General features: G+C 36.5%; 1 protein-coding gene across 1 annotated transcript in view; it reads left to right on the top strand.

Moving 5' to 3' along the window:
- The window catches only part of mtmr11 (myotubularin related protein 11), an 85,640-nt gene that overhangs the window by 44,000 nt on the left and 26,299 nt on the right, over window positions 1–15,341 (top strand). Inside the window, exons 7-12 of the mRNA XM_056475304.1 lie at window positions 44–191; window positions 3,309–3,396; window positions 6,914–7,002; window positions 7,085–7,209; window positions 12,820–12,898; window positions 13,216–13,286. Of these exons, the coding sequence (XP_056331279.1) occupies window positions 44–191; window positions 3,309–3,396; window positions 6,914–7,002; window positions 7,085–7,209; window positions 12,820–12,898; window positions 13,216–13,286 (600 nt within the window). The remainder of the gene's footprint in view (window positions 1–43; window positions 192–3,308; window positions 3,397–6,913; window positions 7,003–7,084; window positions 7,210–12,819; window positions 12,899–13,215; window positions 13,287–15,341) is intronic.

The following is a 15,341-nucleotide window of genomic DNA, read 5'->3' as shown; positions in this document are numbered from 1 at the left end:
TAACCAATCCAAACATTCATTGCATCTCTGTGGCTGTCTATAGAAATGAAGCAGTTTCTAAGCAACAGACGGCGTGACCCCAGCATGAACTGGTTGGAGTGTTCACAGGGATGGGAGCAGGAGCTGGAGAGGACAGGTGCCTGCGGATGGAGGGTCAGCTCTGTCAATGACCGCTTTGAGATGTCCACCAGGTACAGATTGGCTTTCAGACCACCTAAGTTCAGATTAGTATTGACTCATTTCCACTTTTTAGACATGATGACTAATGGCAGTATTCTGTTACGCACTTGTTAAATGAACACTCCACTTTTTTTGGAAATAGGCTAATTGTACAAGTCCCCTAGAGTTAAACAGTTTTACCACTTTCCTCCAGGTCTGGCGGGAGCACTTTTAGCTCAGCTTAGCATAAATCATTGAATCAGATTAGACCATTAGCATCAAAAACATTCTCCAAAAATTTATTTAAAGCTTGAGCCTTCAGTAGTTAAAATGTGTACTAAACCAACAGAAAATGAACAGTTGTTATTTTCCGAGTCGATATGGCTAGGAATTATACTCTCATTCTGGCACAACAATCAAGGGACTACCTAGCAAGGTGTAGCTAGCAATATTTTTACAGTTTATAGATAATGAACCAATGCCTGAGATCTGAGATTATGCATTGATGGTACTGTATGTTTGTAACATTTGTTGTTTGCTATTGACATCTGATGTGTTTCTAACCAAAAGGGTGATGTGAAAGAACATTTAAGCAGATTGGAATTATTTGCTAATGATCATGAGACTCTTATCCATAGTGTATTTAAATAGCATACAGTTGTTTTAAACTGGAAGAACAGTATTTCATTTATTTATTTATTTTGCATTTTTAAGCAAAACTAGCCTTGGTGAGCACACAAGATTCTTTTAAAAGCAAATATTGATTGATGAAATTATGTTTTAATTCCTCACCCTCATGTCATTACAAACCCCTGAGATTTCCGTTCATCTTCAGAACACAAGTTAATCTATTTTAGGTGAAATCTGAGTACTCCCTCATCCTCCATAGACAGCAACAGTCCAGAAAAATATCAAAAAACTATTCTTTTGTCTTGTTTCTAGACCAAACATCTAAAAAAAATAACATTTTTAGACATGTATTATTGTTTTTTTTAGAAATAATACATCAGTTAAGTGACTTTTCCTGAAAACAAGGTAAATAATCTGCCATATTTATTTATTACACAAGCTAAATAATGTGCCGATATTATTTATTACTCAGCTGTCGGGAATACTCCATTCTGATTAGTCAGTCGCAACATTACAAGGGATGTTATCCCAAGATAACAACCACTAAATAACACAGGCTCATCTGGGAACTTTGAATCACCGTCAGTGAAAACGTTCAAATGTTCTTGTCTGTCATGCTGCGGTTTTTGACAGTTTTTAACTGTTTGGCATCGTCTTGTGAATGGATAATACATAGGTTAGCCTATGCTCTTATCGTCTTTTTTCATTTCTGTTAGCTTTGCGTTTTTGACTGTTTTGTGCCATCTTGTGACTGAATACTGCACAAGTTAGTGATTACTCAATATCATTTTTTTTCTGTCAGCTTTGCATTTAATGAGGAAGATTGTGTATTATCTAAGTATGCAGTAGTGTGCAGTAAACATGAGCTAGGCTAAAACTGTGTTAGATTAGTATATAAGATGAGTAAACATGCAGAAGAGCAGTAGCAACACATGAGAAGCTGAAGAATAACTGAATATGTAAAGCACTGATTGTATTTGCTTAATACTCATATAAAGCTGTGATGTAGTTTCAAGAGAGTGAGTAATTTATTATCAAGTTAATATGGTATGGTATATTAAATCAATGTACAGATGAAGTCAGAATTATTAGCCCCCTTTGAATTTTTTGTAATTTTTAAAATATTTCCCAAATGATGTTTAACAGAGCAAGGAAATGTTCACAGTATGTCTGATAATATTTTTTCTTCTGGAGAAAGTCTTATTTGTTATATTTCAGCTAAAATATAAGTAGTTTAAATTTTTTTTAATGAACCATTTTAAGGTCAAAATTATTAGCCCCTTTAAGCTATAGATTTTTTCGAATGTCTACAGAACAAACCATTGTTATACAGTAACTTGCCTAATTACCCTAACCTGCCTAGTTAACCTAATTAACCTAGTTAAGCCTTTAAATGTCACGTTAAGCTGTATAGAAATGTCCTGAAAAATATCTAGTCAAATATTATTTACTGTCATCATGGCAAAGATAAAATAAATCAGTTATTAGAGATGAGTTATTAAAACTATTATGTTTAGAAATGAGGTAAAAAAATATTTTCTCAGTTAAACAGAAATTGAGGGAAAAAATAAACAGGGGGGCTAATAAAATTCAGGGGCGCTAATAATTCTGACTTCAACTGTATGTAAACCCATATATCTATACTAGAAGTATTTAGCGTTTACCTGAGCTAGCAGTGCTGAGTGAACAGGACTGCTAGGAATAACACAGAAACACCTTATATGTATGAAATGTATACTGGGTAACAAACATGAGTAGGAGAAATGTGACGTATAAAAGCAGGACCATGGACACAGACAGACAGAATTGTCCAAGAGAGGCTTTAGATTGCTCTGGGGTTTAACTTTCTTGGCTTTCTTCTGGTATTGAAAAACTCCAGTCTGATTGTGGTTAAGTAATGGACAGACCGGGCGAGAGCTATGACATTAATTAAAGAATTATTAAACTATTACAGCTCAGAACAGTGTTTTGTGTCTTATTTTTAAGTTTTGTGGCAAGTAACCATGTAAAAAGTACATTCAGGATGTTTGTTTTCGCAGAATAAAGCCCTTCGGTCTTATACAACAGCTTCTTAAATACAGTGTGCGCCCTATACTGACACTGAGGGGAAGAAACTTTTGAATAAAGTTGTTATTTTTCTTTTACTACACACAAAGTATTCTCATAGCTTCGTTTTATTCAGATTTAACCACTGAAAGCATGTGTTTGGACTGTTTTTTGGTACCTTTCTGGACTTTGAATGAATTTGGACAATTGCTGTCTATAGAGCGTCATATTCTTCCAAAATACCAAACCTTCCTGTGTGTTTCAAAGATGAACAAATGCCTTGAGGGTTTGGAATAACATGAGGGTGAGTAATTATTGACAAATTTTTATTTTGGAGTGAACTTTCCCTTTAAGTCTAGTTGTTGCTCCATTTACAGTGAGCTCACCACATAATATCATGTTTGCCGTGTCCAATCATTACAGTACGTTCTTGGTGGAAACTGCTCCATTTTTTTCCTTCTGTGTTCTTGTAGTCTGCCAAGATTCAGTGTGGTTCCTCAGAGAGTTCTAGACACGGAGCTCAAGAAAACATTCGCCCACTTCAACGAGGGACGAATCCCAGTGAGTTCATTCTGACCTGCGTTTACAAAACACTATCCCACTTCAAACAAAACAGCAAATTAAATGCCACTTCGCTGAAAAACAATCGGATTAAAATTGTGTTTTCAGAATTCTTTGTATTTGTTATCGCAATTAAAATGGAAATACTTTTCAACCAAGGCCCCAGAGCAGGGAGAATATCAACTCAGCGTAAAATCCTTAGAGGGTTCATATGGAAATCCTAGTTTGCTCTTTAATGTACTGTTACGTCCTTTTAGATGTTAATATTAAACTAAGGGTATCTGACATAACATATAATAGTTGAGTTTGTGTGTAACAAATGGAGGGAGAAAGAAATGACTGAAAACCAAATATCACTGCAATTGATTATTTATTGCCCATACTTCCAGTGAAAATATATATTGTACAGTGAAAGAAAAATATTTACAATAAATAAATGATGGAGAGGGGGTAGTTAGAGGTGCGTAAATCAAAGAAATATATATATATATATATATATATATATATATATATATATATATATATATATATATATATATATATATATAACAAAACACACTAACTGTATTAAACAAACTAAACTAAATACAAAAAGAAAAACATGAAAAGAAACATCTTCAACGTACCAAACGTCTTAACTAAACTACTCTTAACTAAAAAACAAAACATACACAAAACAACACACTCTCCTGAACCTAATGAACTAATACAAAATGATTCTAAGTGCTGTATATGTACAGGGCTTTACATCAACACCCGCCAACCAGCCAAATGTGGGTAGATTTCAGCTGTGGCAGGTTAGACAACCACTCTCACTTGCCACTTTGGCTGGTTGAAGATCATTTTTAACTTATAGTTTCCTTAAAAGCAGGGTTTGGCAATAGAGATGGCCTGATATGCGTGCAAATGTTATCTTAGAATCGATAAGCAGCATGACCGGCAAAAATAGCGTTCACGCGAGCAAAAGAAAGCAGGTGAATACCGAATGAGAGCATGATCACTATTTAAAAAACATGCGCGCTCCTGTTTCCTGGTGCGAAGCAACAGTGTCTGGAAACGCAACTGCTGCGATCGGTTCTCTTTGAAATACACAAGACAAAAAGTGATGCTCGTGCACCCACAATCCTGCTGCTTCCAAAAGCTCCGGATGTTTTTTAAATATGTGTTTTTGTAAGCAACAGCGGTTGCCGGTTTTGTTTTAACTACACACACGATATGTTTTTCACCTGCTTTCTTTTGCTTACGGTTATTTTTGTTAATATGGTTTAAACATAATTTTTACAATAATATTGCTTTAATAGGAGATTAACTCCCCATGTATATGTAGTTAACTAGATCTGAAAAACCTTTAGCCTGGACAGGCTACTGTGCATAGTTTTAGATACATGGCAATGATTATTTTTTAAATGTAATTGTGTTTTTAAGAAAGGTTTTGTTGAATAAAAAGTGTATACAGCTATTTTTAGCATGTTTTGGCATGTTATTTAATATTTGTGGCTAAGAAATATTTATTTATTTATTTTTTGGTGTGGTCAGAGATAAATATGGTAAATCCTTAGAGTTGAGCCCTGAAAAGTCCTGTGAATTAAAAACGAATTGCAATGCGACACTGAAACCACAACCCATTTGTTCATGCACATTAAGCAAGTTCATACACAAAAAAGTGAAATGAATGAGGAGGCATGTGGACATAACACAAAGTCTAAATCAAGTCATTTTAGCATGCCAAAGTCAAATTTATGCATATAAAATATATTTTCCCAACAACAAAATTCTGGCTAGTGAAAATGGCGAGTGGCTATTAATGTTGGAAAACTACTAGCCACAGTGGCTGGTGATCAAAAAAGTTTATTGTCAAGCCCTGTATATGTATATCGCGCGACTTACTCACTCCTACACCCTCTCCGAGGTTTCACTCAAACATATCAGTTAACTGGACAAGTTCACAAGCAAACACATTGCAATTTCAGATCTTAAAACTTTAGACAAGACCATTAAACACAAGCAAAACACATTCTCTCAGACTAGCCCTCGCAAGAGACACAGAGAGAGTGAGAGCGAGAAGGAATGAGAGATAGAGAGATCGCCATTGCAGTTTGGGCTCGGCTTTTAAACGCTACGCTGACCAGTGATTGGTGGCGCGAACATAGCGTCAGCGGCCAGTGTCATCAGCACGAAATGCGCATCCTCCAATGCCGTTCGTACCTGTAACACACGCATGAAACGATACGCCCACATACAAACAAACACACACACAGATACCTGAAACCGAAATACGTTCTGCAAGCGAACGTAACATGTACCTACTGTCAGGCCATTTAAGATGTACACAACCTGACAAATGTCTTGTCGTTGATCCCAGTTGTAAGAGCAGCAAATAATAACTTGACGTCTAGTTGATCATTTGGAAATATGGGAGAGGGTCGATGACTAGGGTCGATGATTTTCTGATGAATCATCTGTTGAACTGCATCCCAATCATCACAAATACTGCAGAAGACCTACTGGAACCCGCATGAACCCAAGATTCATAGAAATCAGTCAAGTTTGGTGAAGGAAAAATCATGGTTTGGGGTTACATTCAGTATGGGGGCGTGCGAGAGATCTGCAGAGTGGATTGCAACATCAACAGCCTGAGGTATCAAGACATTTGTGCTGCACATTACATTATATACCACGGGAGAGGGGAAATTCTTCAGCAGGATTGCGCTCCTCATACTTCAGCCTCCACATCAAAGTTCCTGAAAGCAAAGAAGGTCAAGGTGCTCCTGGATTGGCCAGCCCAGTTACCAGACTTGAACATTATTGAGTATGTCTGAGGTAAGATGAAACAGGAGGCATTGAAGATGAATCCAAAGAATCTTGATGAACTCTGGGAGTCCTGCAAGAACGCTTTCTTTGCCATTCCAGATGACTTTATTAATAAGTGATTTGAGTCATTGCAGAGACGTATGGATGCAGTCCTCCAAGCTCATGGGAGTCAAACACAATATTCATTCTTTCTCCACTGCGCATGACTTTATATTCTATACTGGACATTATTTCTGTTAAGTGACAAGATTTTTGTCTAAGCAAAGTCAGACCTTACTGTCCTAATTAAATAATTATAAATCAAGGCATGATCATATTTTATTTTGGTGAAATAAGCACAATCTAGAAGCCTTTACCTTTCATATAAGTCACTTCTGATACCAAGTGATCAACTAGAAGTCAAGTTATTATTTGGTGTTCCTAAAACTTAAATAGGCGACAAGACTTTTGTCAGGTAGTGTGGTCTTTTTCTTTTTCATAGATACAGTTGTCAAGATTTTAACTGAAATCAGTAAAGTAGACCCTCTGATCTGCACTTTTATGACATGATAGACACATGCTAACTTGGCTGTATGCTAACTGAACTGTTCATCTTCTGGGAAAACCCATTTAATACAAAACTGCTTGTTAAACTGTACATGAAACTCTTTTTTTTTTTTTTTTAATACAGAAGCATATTTATTATATATAATTTTCCTCTCCTCAGCGATGGTGCTGGCGGCATCCTCGTGGCAGTGACTTGCTACGAATGGCCAGCTTCCAAAACAACATCTACCATGAGAAGGATGACATCAGGTTTGGCACTTTGATTTGTTCTAGGTAAATTTGACATCTCTTTTTAGCAGTCAGCCATTGATCATGAATCTGTGATCTGCAGGAATCTGGAGCTGGTGCTGTTTGGCGGTCAGCAGCTGTGTGTGATTGTGGATCTGGGAGAAGAAATGCCTTCACCTGCAGACATCCAGCTGGCTCACACCAGACTCCGGACGCTCTGTCTGGGAGGTTAGTGCTTTTAGACTCTGTTTTCTAAAGCTGTTTTGAAAAATTCTTCATTAGTTTTTAGATTTTCAAAATGCACCGCTGCTCTCTTGAATCAAACAGCAGATAGCGCTGTATGCTTGCATCCATTTACTTACAAATAACACTTGAACCTAAAATAAAAATTTTAAAAGTTAGGAAATCTTTAAGTGAATTATAAGAGTGTTCATAGTGAGCTGTTTACATTAATCTCCTGACATAAAGCCAAGTTATGACTTTGCTGAATGCACAAATGCTCTTCTTCATGAGCGTTTGAGTGTATGGTTAAAAACTGGCCTAGAGCGCCATCTGCTGTTAAAAACTAGCCCAGAGCACCATCTGCTATTAAAAACTATCCTAGATCACAGTCTGCAGTTTAAAAACTAGCCTAGAGTGTCATCTGCAATTAAAAACTAATCTAGAGCACCGTCTGCAGTGTAAAAACTAGTCTAGGATGCCGTCTGAGGTTAAAAACTAGCCTAGAGTGTCAACTGCAGTTAAAAACTAGCCTAGAGTGCTGTCTGCAGATAAATCTACCCAAAAGTGCCATCTGCTGTTTCAAACTAACCTAGCGTGTTGTCTGCTGTTACAAACTAGCTTAGACCACTGTCAGATGGTAAACTAATCTAGAGCAATGTCTGCAGTTAAAAAGTACCCTAGAGTTTTTTTCAGCTGTTACAAACTAGCTTAGAGCATCATGTGAAGTTAAAAACTAGTCTAGAGTGTTGTCTGCTGTTAAACAAAACTAGCCCAGAGTGCCGTCTGCTGTTAAAGAAAACTAGCTTAGAGTGCCATCTGCTGTTAAAAACTAGCCTATAGTGCCGTCTGCTGATAAAAAACTAGTCGAGCACCGTCTACTGTTAAAACAACTAGCCTTAAATGCCATCTGCTGTTAAAAACTAGCCTAGAGCGCCATCTGCTGTTAAAAACTAGTCTGGAGCACCATCTGCTGTTAAAAACTAGCCTAGAGCGCCATCTGCTGTTAAAAACTAGTCTGGAGCACCATCTGCTGTTAAAAACTAGTCTAGAGCACCATCTGCTGTCAAAAACTAGTCTAGAGCGCCGTCTGCTGTTAAAAACTAGTCTGGAGCGCCATTTGTTGTTAAAAACTAGCATAGCGCACCATCTGCTGTTAAAAACAAGTCTAGAGCACCATCTGCTGTTAAAAACTAGCCTAGAGCGCCATCTGCTGTTAAAAACTAGTCTGGAGCGCCATCTGTTGTTAAAAACTAGCATAGCGCACCATCTGCTGTTAAAAACAAGTCTAGAGCACCATCTGCTGTTAAAAACTAGCCTAGAGCGCCATCTGCTGTTAAAAACTAGTCTGGAGCGCCATCTGTTGTTAAAAACTAGCATAGCGCACCATCTGCTGTTAAAAACTAGTCTAGAGCACCATCTGCTGTTAAAAACTAGTCTAGAGCACCATCTGCTGTTAAAAACTATCTGAAAGCGGCATCAGCTGTTAAAAACTAGCCTAGAGCACCATCTGAAAAACAAGTCGAGCACCGTCTGCTGTTAAAGAAAACTAGCCTAGAGTGCCGTCCGCTGTTAAAAGCTAGAATCGAGCACCGTCTGCAGTTAAAAACTAGCCCAGAGTGCCGTCTGCTGTTAAAGAAAACTAGCCTAGAGTGCCATCTGCTGTTAAAAACTAGCCTATAGTGCCGTCTGCTGATAAAAAACTAGTCGAGCACCGTCTACTGTTAAAACAACTAGCCTTAAATGCCATCTGCTGTTAAAAACTAGCCTAGAGCGCCATCTGCTGTTAAAAACTATCCTGGAGCGTCATCTGCTGTTAAAGACTAGTCTAGAGCACCGTCTGCTGTTTAAGAAAACTAGCCTAGAGTGCCGTCTGCTGTTAAAAACTAGCCTAGAGCACCATCTGCTATTAAAAAACTATCCTAGAGCACAGTCTGCAGTTTAAAAACTAGCCTAGAGCGCCATCTGCTGTTAAAGACTAGCTTAGAGTGCCGTCTGCTGTTAAAAACTAGTCTAGAGCGCAGTCTGCTGTTAAAGAAAACTAGCCTAGAGTGCCATCTGCTGTTAAAAACTAGAATAGAGCACCGTCTGCTGTTAAAGAAAACTAGCCTAGAGTGCCGTCTGCTGATAAAAAACTAGTCGAGCACCGTCTGCTGTTAAAACAACTAGCCTTAAATGCCATCTGCTGTTAAAAACTAGCTGAGAGCACCATCTGCTGTCAAAAACTATCCTGGAGCGTCATCTGCTGTTAAAGACTAGTCTAGAGCACCGTCTGCTGTTTAAGAAAACTAGCCTAGAGTGCCGTCTGCTGTTAAAAACTAGCCTAGAGCACCATCTGCTATTAAAAAACTATCCTAGAGCACAGTCTGCAGTTTAAAAACTAGCCTAGAGCGCCATCTGCTGTTAAAGACTAGCTTAGAGTGCCGTCTGCTGTTAAAAACTAGTCTAGAGCGCAGTCTGCTGTTAAAGAAAACTAGCCTAGAGTGCCATCTGCTGTTAAAAACTAGAATAGAGCACCGTCTGCTGTTAAAGAAAACTAGCCTAGAGTGCCGTCTGCTGTTAAAAACTAAAATAGAGCACCGTCTGCTGTTAAAAACTAGCCTAGAACGCACCTGCTGTTAAAAACTAGTCTAGAGCGCCATCTGCTGTTAAAAACTAGCATAGAGCGCTGTCTGAATGTGTTTTTGACTACCACATTTTTTTTTTAAACAACTGAATCCTTTTTTCATTCTTTTTATGTCATCGTTTGTGGTGAAACACTGTTAGTTTTGTGCAACAGTAGTTTTGGGTGCGGATTTGAGTATCTTGTGTATAAAGGTCAGGAGCTTCTATTATTTAAATAGATAAATGTGAGTTCTGGAGATGCAGTGGAGTTGTTTTGACTGATTCTACATTCCTCCTGTAGTTGAGCCTCAACATTCCTCATAATGCTGCGAGTTCAAAGCGCCGCCGCTTGAACACAGTTTTGTTTTATGAGTGCCTTTCTGCATTGTCTGTTGTGTAATGATACCAAAAAATGCTGGAAAATTGAAACTGGCTCCAAGTGTGAGTTTTTTGGGTCACTGTGAGATTCTCACAAAGAAGAATGGCTGTTTTAATATGTAATAAATATGAGTTTTATTTCATTTAAGCACTATTATTTAGTTTTAGAATTATTAGCCCTCTGTTTATTTTTTTCCCCAATTTCTGTTTAACGGAGAGATTTGTTCAACACATTTCTAATCATAATAGTTTTAATAACTCATTTCTAATAACTGATTTATTTTATCTTTGCCATGATGACAGTAAATAATATTTGACTAGATATTTTTCAAGACACTTCTATACAGCTTAAAGTGACATTTAAAGGCTAAACTAGGTTAATTAGGTTAACTAGGCAGGGGTTAGGGTAATTAGGCAAGTTATTGTATAAAAATGGTTTGTTCTGTAGACTATTGAAAAAATATTTAGCTTGCAGGGGCTAATAATTTTGACCTTAAAATGGTTAATAAAAAATTTAAAAATGCTTTTATTTTAGCCGAAATAAAACAAATAAGACTTTCTCCAGAAGAAAAAATATTATCAGACATACTGTGAACATTTCCTTGCCCTGTTAAATATCATTTGGGAAATATTTAAAAAAGAAAACAAATTCAAAGGAGGGCTAATAATTCTGACTTCAACTGTATATCTTTTTTTATATATCTTTTTATTTTTTTTTTATTTTATAATTTGTGCGATTATTTAATTATTGGTTGTCTTAAAAATAAAATAAATCGTTTGAAATTGAACTTTAGAACTAAACACCCATCAGTGATTCAGCATCTACATTTAATAATGTTGAAGAGGTTTAATATGTATTAATTAGATTATAAACCTTCCCATTTTGTGAGTGAGTTCATATTCTGTGCTTCTGAATGGCTGTATTTAAATTTCTGTCGTGTTTCGTCTGGTGCGAACAGCTAAATTGCGTATCACTGCAAATCTTGTCCCGTAGCATGTTGTTAGGGCACGGGATTATAATGTAACCTGCTCACCTAATGTTTATGCTAGTAATATTTATATCATTTGTTAAATCCGTCTAATTTCAGAGTCTGCTACTGTCCATCAGAGGTTGCATTTTGGTCATAAACGCATACTTTCAAAGCCTTTCTGAATGAATAAAATACACTGTTTTCCACCAAGGCAACCCGGGTGCTGAAATATAACAAACTGGCAGTGGGCGACTGGGCGGGTTAAAATGACCAAAACAAAGACAGCCGTTCCAACAAAAAACATGTTCAAAGCAGAATATCTGACTCCAGCATTGTTTTTCAGATAAACAAAAATGTTCACTTAGCATGTTTCTTAAATATCTGCAAACATATTATGGTGATGTTTATGCTTTAGAAGAGTTAAAAGCCTACATACAGCACCTTTAAATAACAGATTCTGTATTTTGTGATTCTCAAGTGGTTTTGTCTATTTACAGTTGTGAATTGCATTATGGGATGTTGATCTCTGCTCGGTCGACTTTTGATGTTGAAAATTAACTCTACAGTTTAACATTTTAATTGACATTTCAGTAGTTTGAAATAATATGATGTGTAAGAAATAATATACAGAGAAATAAGTCTGTAAAATAACAGAAAATGTCCTGGCAGTTTAATACAAAGTTTTTGTAGCGTAATCTACACCAACCCACACAATATTAGATTAGATTAGATTCAACTTTATTGTCATTACACATGTACAAGTACAAGGCAACGAAATGCAGTTTAGGTCTAACCAGCAGTGCAATAGCAGCAAGTGCAGGATACAGGTATAAGTTATAAAGTGCAGTTATAGAAAAACTATGGTGATATTTACAGATGGATGTACTATGAACATTATATACAGGTTGTATTAGCTATGAACAGATTTACAATAAATGAATATATGTACAGGATGCTATTAATAGCAGAAGTGTGCAGATAGATAAACATAATTACAAATGTCCATGTTCAGTGGGTATGTCCAGTTCAAATAAGTGAATCAGTGCAATGAATATGTGCAAACTTTAAATGTGCAAATGTTAAATAGTGCAGTGATTGTGAGGAGTATAAGTTAGAGGAGTGTGGGGGTGTATTGGGGGGGCAAAAGAGTCAGTGAGGGGCAGAGTTCAAAAGGGAGACAGCTCTGGGGTAAAAGCTGTTCCTCAGTCTGCTGGTTTTTATCACTTTAATAACTTTAATTTGATCACTTTAATATATCACTTTAAACTATTAAAAATGTTAATAAAAGTCACTTTTTCAAACTTTTCTTGGTTAAAAGTTTCTGGAAGAAAGGTCCCATAATGCAATTCACAAGCATAAATAAATGGGGAAATACAGAAAACTGTTCATTTACAGTTATTTTTTACAGTGTGCTGTTTTTGTTTTAGACATGCTGTTTTCTTGTTTAATATAATTAGATTTCTTCAGGTAAAAGGTGCATTTTTGTTTTTGTTTTGTTAATATTTATATTATTTTAGCCACACATGTTGCATTTCTTTTGTTTTGTTTGTGTATGTACGCAATTATATGTATTATATTATAATATATGTTACCTTTTGACTGCTTTTTGCTATTAAGTTGCAGTTTGTCCTTCAGTTAAATGCGTTTTTCCCTCTTTACCCTACAGATATTTCCTCATCTGTATCAGTACCTGATGATAAATGGCTGTCCACACTAGAAAGCACTCGCTGGCTGGACTATACCAGGTACACAGTAAATATTCATGACTGTAAATCCTGACCAGTTAAATCACCTCACAGATCACACTATTTGGATGAAGAATAAATAAATCAATCTTTCTATCTTCTATTCATAATAACATTTGCTTTCTGAATAATAGATCATTAGCTTTTGCTACATGTAAATCTCAATACCTGTGTGTGTGTGTGTGTGTGTGCGTGTGTGTGTGCGTGTGCGTGTGCGTGTGCGTGTGCGTGTGCGTGTGCGTGTGCGTGTGTGTGTGTGTGTGTGTGTGTGTGTGTGCGTGGGTGCGCGTGCATTTGATGTGCTGGTGTCTCCACAGGTGCTGTCTGAGAAAAGCAGCAGAGGTTTGTTGTTTGCTGCGAGCAGGACACATGACTGTTGTTCTGCAAGGTTAGTGGCACACAGATCATTAACAGCAGCTCTGAACTTCACACCCTACAGTCTTTACTGTTTACACACACACTGTGAGAACATCACTGATCAATGGAACCTTTGGCCTTAGAGTATTCACAACCAGTCAGATGGCCAGAACTTTTCTGAAAATGAAGACTTTTATTACGTTAAAATGATCAGAAGTGATTAAGACATTTGTAATGTTACAAATGATTTCTGCTTTATGTAATTGTTTACATATTTTTGCAATGCAGTGATTTTTGCAAATAAACAAGAACTTGTCATTTAGAACATTTCTTTTTCAGTAAACTGCAGCTGGTCATAATTACAGTAATGTTGTAGTTTCTCGTGAATGAAGATCAGAGTTATACTGACATATTGATTTCTTATCCTGGTGAAGTTAAAACATTGGTGTTGTATTGTCTAACAAAGTGTCTAAAGTATGGCATCTTTTTTGTTTTTTATGGAACAAAAAATGACAACATTTGCATTTTAAATTGGGAAAGGATGTCATCCGAAGTTTACAAAATAACTATAACTATAAATTGTAAATCCAATTTTTTATTTTGAATGTTCAAGTGGTGTGTATATATATATATATATATATATATAGATTGCAAGACAAGGGGGGGGTTTACATTCTTAATCACCTGTTTCTAAATGGTCTGTCTCAAAAAGTGAGGGGGACGTATTCCCCCATCCCCCCCGGTTGCTACGCCCTAGCTTGTGGGAATCCACAGAATTGCCATCCTTTGCCCATCACAGGTTCTTTAAAGGTGCAGTAGGTGATTGTCTTTGGAAGCATTTTTTGTTGTTCTGGTTAAAAGTCTTTTCACACGTTTCCAATAGTACTGATTAAAGTAAATGATCTAAATGTATTTACATGTATTTTTATATTCTGGGTAAGGAATAAAACAAAAAAATGTTCAACCAATTAAATATTGTCAGACCAATAATTCCCATAATTCTGAAAAGTAGTTGAAACTGTCTGTCAGCAAATGTAGATTTGTACAACTGCACACCCAATTACGCAGATCAAACTTTTTAAAATCCTGAGTCAATATTGGAGTTACTTTTGCACGCTGGAGGAAGGACGACACCAAGGCTGAAGGATTTCTTTTAGACGGGTCATGTTCTGTTTTAAAGCTATTTTAGTCACGAAAGGCTGATTTTTGTTGTTACAAATGGGTTACATGCACGGAATTGTTGTTCAGCCACTGAAATCGTCCAGTGAAAGACTGATGTGACTATTCGATAATGTCGATTTTTATTTAGTTTAACAACAAAACATAAGTAAACACTGCTATTCCACCTAGACTTTTACTGAGGTCAAGTTGGTCAAGTTGGTTTTATATTTACATTGGTTCATTTTTGAACAATGACGAATTGTGACGCGCTCCCTATACTGTTTACCATGCTACTTTGAATATTCAGTCTGAAATGGCATGTAAGCATGGCTTAGTAAGTAAGTGAGAGTGGGTTGTCTGTTGGTGCACATGTTCGTGTTTCAGGAGGTGTGGCTTTTGGACGGGAGGGGAGGGACTGTGTTTCAAAGATATTATGCTAACTGGTTAGCATTGTGTCAGATCACCTACTGCACCTTTAAGTTTAGTTTAGTTATATAGGGGTTGCATTGTAATTTTTTTGTTTCGGCCTAAATATATGATTCTTAAAAGGATTGTTTACCCAAAAATGAAGGTTTTGCCAAGTTTTACTCATGTTTGACTTGTTCCCCATCAGTTAGATTTTTGGTTTTGCTTTGTTTTGTTGAACACAAAACAAGATATTTTGAAGAATATTAGAAACCTATAAACTTTTATATTATGCCATAAAAAAGCTCAAACTGATTTGGAAGAAGGGGAGGAGTGTTAAATGATGGCAGAATTTTCATTTTTGGGTAAACTATCCATTTAAGTTATGTTTACTATGTACTTAATTGCATTTTCTAACAAATCTTAATACGATTGATTCCTGTGCATTTCTAAAAGAAAATGTTTCAAAAACATAAAATAAATCAGGCTGTGGTTTGCAACAATAGGATTCCATCTTATT

This window comes from Danio aesculapii, chromosome 16 (genome assembly GCF_903798145.1).
Source record: "Danio aesculapii chromosome 16, fDanAes4.1, whole genome shotgun sequence".
Lineage (NCBI taxonomy): Eukaryota > Metazoa > Chordata > Actinopteri > Cypriniformes > Danionidae > Danio > Danio aesculapii.
The sequence above is the reverse complement of the archived record's forward strand: the minus strand, read 5'-3'. Positions and strand labels throughout refer to the sequence as shown.